Consider the following 5,321-nt stretch of genomic DNA (forward strand, 5'->3'; position numbering starts at 1 on the left):
GGTCTCTTCTGAAAGTTTGGACTTCCTGCCCTTACGCTGCATGCCACAAAATCTTGTACCTTCTTCCCTGAGAATTCGAACTACATTTTCTAGGGTCTGGTTTACGTCTGTTGTGGTTTTCACGGCAGCGAATCGGTTCTCCAGGTTTGACTGGAACGACAGATCCCGCAATGGGTTGGAGCAGCTTTGATCGGAGCGTGGACTTCATCAGACGGACGCGCTCGGCCCTTAAATCGATATTCAGAGAGCTTCGGACAAGTTGGTGATCACTACAGGTATTGAACCTGTTGATCACAGAGACGTCTCTGAATATGTGCCTCTTGTCTGTCATGATGAAGTCTATCTCATTTTTGGTCATAGTGTCGGGGCTTTGCCACGTCCACTTCCTTTGGGGCTGTTTCTTCAAGAAGGAGTTCATCAAGAAGAGCCCCTCCCGTTCGAGGAAGTTGACAAGCATTTGCCCCCTATGATTCCTACATCCAAATCCATGGGGTCCTACTACCGATTCGCTGCAATTCTGAACTCCCACTTTAGCGTTAAAGTCCCCCATGACAACGTTGTAGTGGGTTTTCGTGGTGAAGTGGAGGGCCTTCGATATATCATCGAACAATTCTTCCACTTCATCGTCCGAGTGTGTCGAGGTCGGTGCGTACGCTTGCACTACCTTGAGGCTGTACCTCTCGGTGAGCTTTATTATGAGGTACGCAACCCTGTTCGACACACTGGAGATTTCCACAACGTTGTCAGCTAGGGACTTATTTACCAGAAACCCAACGCCACCTTGTGATTGTTGGTCTCCCTCTCGGAAGTACATTAGGTGGCCCGAATCGAGGGTTACGGTGTCCTCTCCCTCTCTCCGGACTTCACATAACCCTAATATGTGCCACCTAATTTTCCCAAATTCTACCTCAAGTTGCGCCAGATGCGAGTCGAGCCGTAGCGTGCGACCGTTGTACGTCGCAAGGGTCAGTCGGTTGTGGTGGCCTCCCGTAGCCCGGTGATTCTTAGCACCCCCCGTCCCGCCGTTACCATCATCGCCACCATGACGAGGAATAGCGGGGCTGCCGGGAACTGAGGGCCGTGGCTTGTGTGAGTGCTGCATATAGAGGATATTGCCCATAATCGCCACGCTGGGCAGGCGTGTTGGCGATCGCAGAACGTAGCTACTCGCACCGGTGACGCTGCTGCCCGTCATCGGCCTGTGGTATTTAGCTACGTTTATTTTGATGGTTATACCGACATCATTCGGTCGCCAGAGCCTCGTTTGCTAGTTGGCAGGATGCACCACGGGCAGGTGAGGTTGGCTTGGGGCGCTAAGATGTAATTTGCGCCCCCTTACATCCATATTTTTAATATAATATGTCATTTATTTGTATTAATTTTAAGTGGAAACTTGATTGATTTATGTTTTTCTTATATTTGTTTTTTACTATTAAGTGTAATTATAATTGTTTGTTTCCCAAAAAATAAATAAATAAATATTTGTCACCTCGTGGTAAGTCGAAAAACTTTCTTCGAAATTTGAATTTATTTCAATTGTTCTGTTTCGTAACGATGATTGTGGTTCTTTACAGGGAATCTTTAGAATATTTCCCATGATGCATTTCGTTATTTTTTGGAAAATAACCGGGATTGACCGGGTAAGTTGTTTGGATTATTAAAGTGAAACTATAGGTTTTCGTTATTCGTGTTAGATTCTAATTAGAATTATTTCTCCTTTTTACAGTTATTTTCAATGGGTATTTTCTACAATTATTTTCAACAGTTATTTTCGACATTTATTTTCAATGGTCATTTTCGAAATTTATTTTTTACAGTTATTTTCTGTAACTGTATTCTCATGGATTATTCCTTGAATTATTTTCTTTAGCTGTATCTTCGAGTGGATTATTTTCAACGCTTTTAGAAGAACTTTTCAACTTTATTTCTTTGGATATTTTGAAGATTTGAATAGAAGTTTTCTTAGATGAATTTTGGAAACTTTAAAGGAAGTTCAAACTTTATAATAATAATAATTGTCCACTATTGGGACATGATTTTGATTTATGTTCGAGGATTGCAAAGGTTCACGCGCTTAATAAAACGACTTGTTCGTAAGAGACCAGAAGAGAGAATATTTTATTTTAACTGAAAAATTAGGAGGATTAAGAATGAGTGAGTGATTGAAATGACTGGTTGAATGACTGGTTGAATGGCTGGTTGAATGACTGGTTGAATGGGCGTTGAGTGGGAGTGCTGCGGGCTCCTGCCGATAGGTGGCGGTAGGCGGCGCCGACATATTCCCCCCGCTTGAATCGCTCGCGTTCAAGGGTTTTCTTCAACTTCAAGCAGGGGACAGATGCGCGCGAAGGCCCTCCTCACAAGTGCCCACGCTGTCAGGCATTCAGCGACGCGTGCCACGCCGTCAGGTCCCGGGAATAATCTCAACACCCGACCCATGCGCCAGTGCAGTGGAGCTGCGTTGTCGTCGGCGAGAATGACTAGATCCCCGACGCGTAGGTTGCCGCGACTAGTTCGCCATTTGGAGCGTTGCTGGAGCTCTTCGATGTAGTCACGCTGCCAACGACGACAAAAGTGTTGCCGTATTTTTTCGATCCTGGCGTAGCGATCCAGGCAGGTGAAATTCTTCTCCTCCAGGGATGGTGCAGGCAGTGCAGTGAGCGGCCGGCCAATCAAAAAGTGTCCTGGGGATAGAGGAAGAAGGTCTTGAGGGGATGAAGAAAGAGGGTATAGAGGACGACTATTTAAGATCGCCTCAACCTGCATAAACAAAGTACACAACTCCTCAAAAGTCAAATTTGCATGCCCCATGACGCGTTTTACGTGGAACTTGGCGGATTTAATGCCCGCTTCGGCAAGTCCAGCGAAGTGAGGAGCGTAGGCAGGAATAAATGTAAATTTTATATTTTCGTCGACGGCAAAGTCAGATAGAACGGGGTTAGTTTTAAAGAATTCTGTAACCTCCTTGGCGGCAGCTACAAAATTGCGCCCGTTATCGGAATATATTTCCGCTGGCTTGCCTCTACGAGATATAAATCGTCTTAGCGCTAACAAAAAGGCATCCTTGGATAGTTCGCTGACCGCTTCCAAGTGTACACATTTGTAACGAAAGCAGACAAATAAGCACATGTAGCACTTAGAAGCGGTTGCGCCGCGACCCTTTCTATTCTTTATCCAAAATGGACCCGCGAAATCTACTGCGACGGTGTGAAATGGGAAGGCTGGCATCACACGTTGAGAAGGTAGGTTCCCCATGATGGGAACAAGCGTGCGCGCCTGATGGCGCCGACACACGACACAGCTACGCACGGTACGTCTGGCTAAGTTCCTTCCCCCCGCTGGCCAAAGAACTTCACGTATGGCAAATAGTAACGCCTGCGGCCCAGTGTGTAATTGACGCGTGTGCTCGTAACGAAAGTACAATAGTGTTAAACGACGCTTTCCGTCGAGTATTATGGGATGTTTTTTATCGTACTCGTATTTTGACGAATCGAGTCTTCCACCTACTCTCATCACCTGATTGTTATCTAAAAATGGGCTTAAAGTCACAATATTGCTTTTAGGGGTGATAGGCTGTCCCTTTAATAGGCAAGCGTATTCCTTTGGAAACGATTGCTGCTGACTAATTATAGCTAACTTCGTAAAAGAATTATTTAATTCCGATAGTGATAAATCGCCTGTCAGTTTAGAGTTAGCAATTTTACTGTTATGAACAAATCTCAAAATGTACGCAAAACAACGTTTTAATCGTAAAAAAATGGAAAAATTATCAAATTGAATGAAATCTGTTTCAATAATTGCTGAGTGTGATTTTAATTCTGGTAAATCGTATTCAATATTTTGATTTTTAAGTTTAGGCCACAGCAATCTGGTGACTCTTTAAGAGGAAGTCGAACACTAAAACGACCTGACGTTAGCCGCGCAGTGTGAGCGACAAAAAGTTGCTTGCATAGTCTTTCGGTGTCATTTAACAGTGACCGCTGTGGTAAATCTTCTAAATCCCAAAATTTAGAAATTTGTTTGTCTAACGACTCACCTTCATTAGATGAAAAATTGCAATTGGTTTGCTTAGGATCACAATTCAATGAAATAGGACCGGAAATAATCCAGCCGAACTGAGAACTACATAAAAATGGTTTGTTTATGCCTAGGGAGCTGTGCTCTTTGCCTATAACTGCCCAGAATATATCGGCACCGAGTAGTGCATCTACCGGCGCGGGGTTATAGAAATTAGGGTCGGCAAGTTTGATATGAGAAGGTAAATCGAAGTGTTTTGGATTAATGTACGACTTTGGTATGCTACCCGTTAGTTCAGGCATAATAAAACACATTAGTGTAATATTAAAGTCGCTCTGTAACGATTTTAATGAGACAATGCATCGTTCGTTGATGTTGTTTGTTGTCATGTTCCCTATACCCACGACCTTGATATCAGTCGGTGTAGAAGTTAAACCTAACTTTTGTTTTAACGACGACGTTAAAAAACTCGACTGACTGCCACTATCCAAAAGTGCGCGAATAGTCATGGCCTTTGAGTTGACAGGGTTGATTACGTCAATCATGACAGTAGATAGCATGATTTGTGTGTATGGCTGCCCAGAAAGGTGAACGTTTAGTTCGTCTTGAGCAGTCTGAACTATGGAATGTTGACTTGCTAACGATTCTACAACCTTAGGTATATGCAGAAGCGTGTTGTGTCGCTTCCTACACTCGCGACATGGCCCTAAAGTGCAGTTAAATGAGTTATGACCTTTTCTGAGACAATTACAAGACCTTAAGTGGTAGTGCCACGCTGTATACCTTCGGGTTACAGCCGAATGGGCCGGCACGCCCGGGGAAGTACCACTCTCTCACTTAAAATCGGCGTAAAGTGGTAGTTATGCTACCGCGTTTCGTCCGGTAAGTGAGAGTTCCGGAGGCCCAATCCCCCTCCCCCCCAAAACTTGATGGTTGTGCAGAATTTGGTTAAATTACCCCAGGAGGGTACCATCAGCGACAGCGGTGGAGAATCCCTCTCTGGGCATCCATGCTCAGGACATACACCACCTGAGCAGGGATGCCCAGGCTGCCCTCCGAATTCTGGGGGGGGCAATTTTGCGCTCGCCACTGTTCGGGGCAAGCGGAGCAGGCATCATAAGGCAACCCCTGCCACCCTCGCTGTGGACTTCTGCAACATAAGGGGACTCAACTCCAACCTCAACGCCGTTCACTACCATCTGGAAACGGCGAAGCCGGCCTTGCTCTTTCTAACCGAGACCCAGATATCTTCTCCTGCCGATACGACTTTTCTCTCGTACCCTGGGTACAAATTGGAACATTCC

At 45.1% G+C, this 5,321-nt stretch overlaps 1 protein-coding gene across 1 annotated transcript; it reads right to left on the reverse strand.

Annotated features, from left to right (window-relative positions):
• Positions 1–2,122: 2,122 nt before the first annotated feature.
• LOC124542732 lies at positions 2,123–3,903 on the reverse strand. The gene has a single exon (XM_047120642.1). The coding sequence runs from the start codon at positions 3,511–3,513 to the stop codon at positions 2,305–2,307; it is 1,209 nt and encodes a 402-aa protein (XP_046976598.1). The 5' UTR covers positions 3,514–3,903; the 3' UTR covers positions 2,123–2,304.
• Positions 3,904–5,321: the final 1,418 nt, after the last annotated feature.

This window comes from Vanessa cardui, chromosome W (assembly GCF_905220365.1).
Source record: "Vanessa cardui chromosome W, ilVanCard2.1, whole genome shotgun sequence".
NCBI classification, from domain to species: domain Eukaryota; kingdom Metazoa; phylum Arthropoda; class Insecta; order Lepidoptera; family Nymphalidae; genus Vanessa; species Vanessa cardui.

Excerpts from the sequence above, each read along its gene's own strand:
- LOC124542732 (XM_047120642.1), bottom strand. The coding sequence starts at position 3,513 with ATGAGAGTAGGTGGAAGACTCGATTCGTCAAAATACGAGTACGATAAA.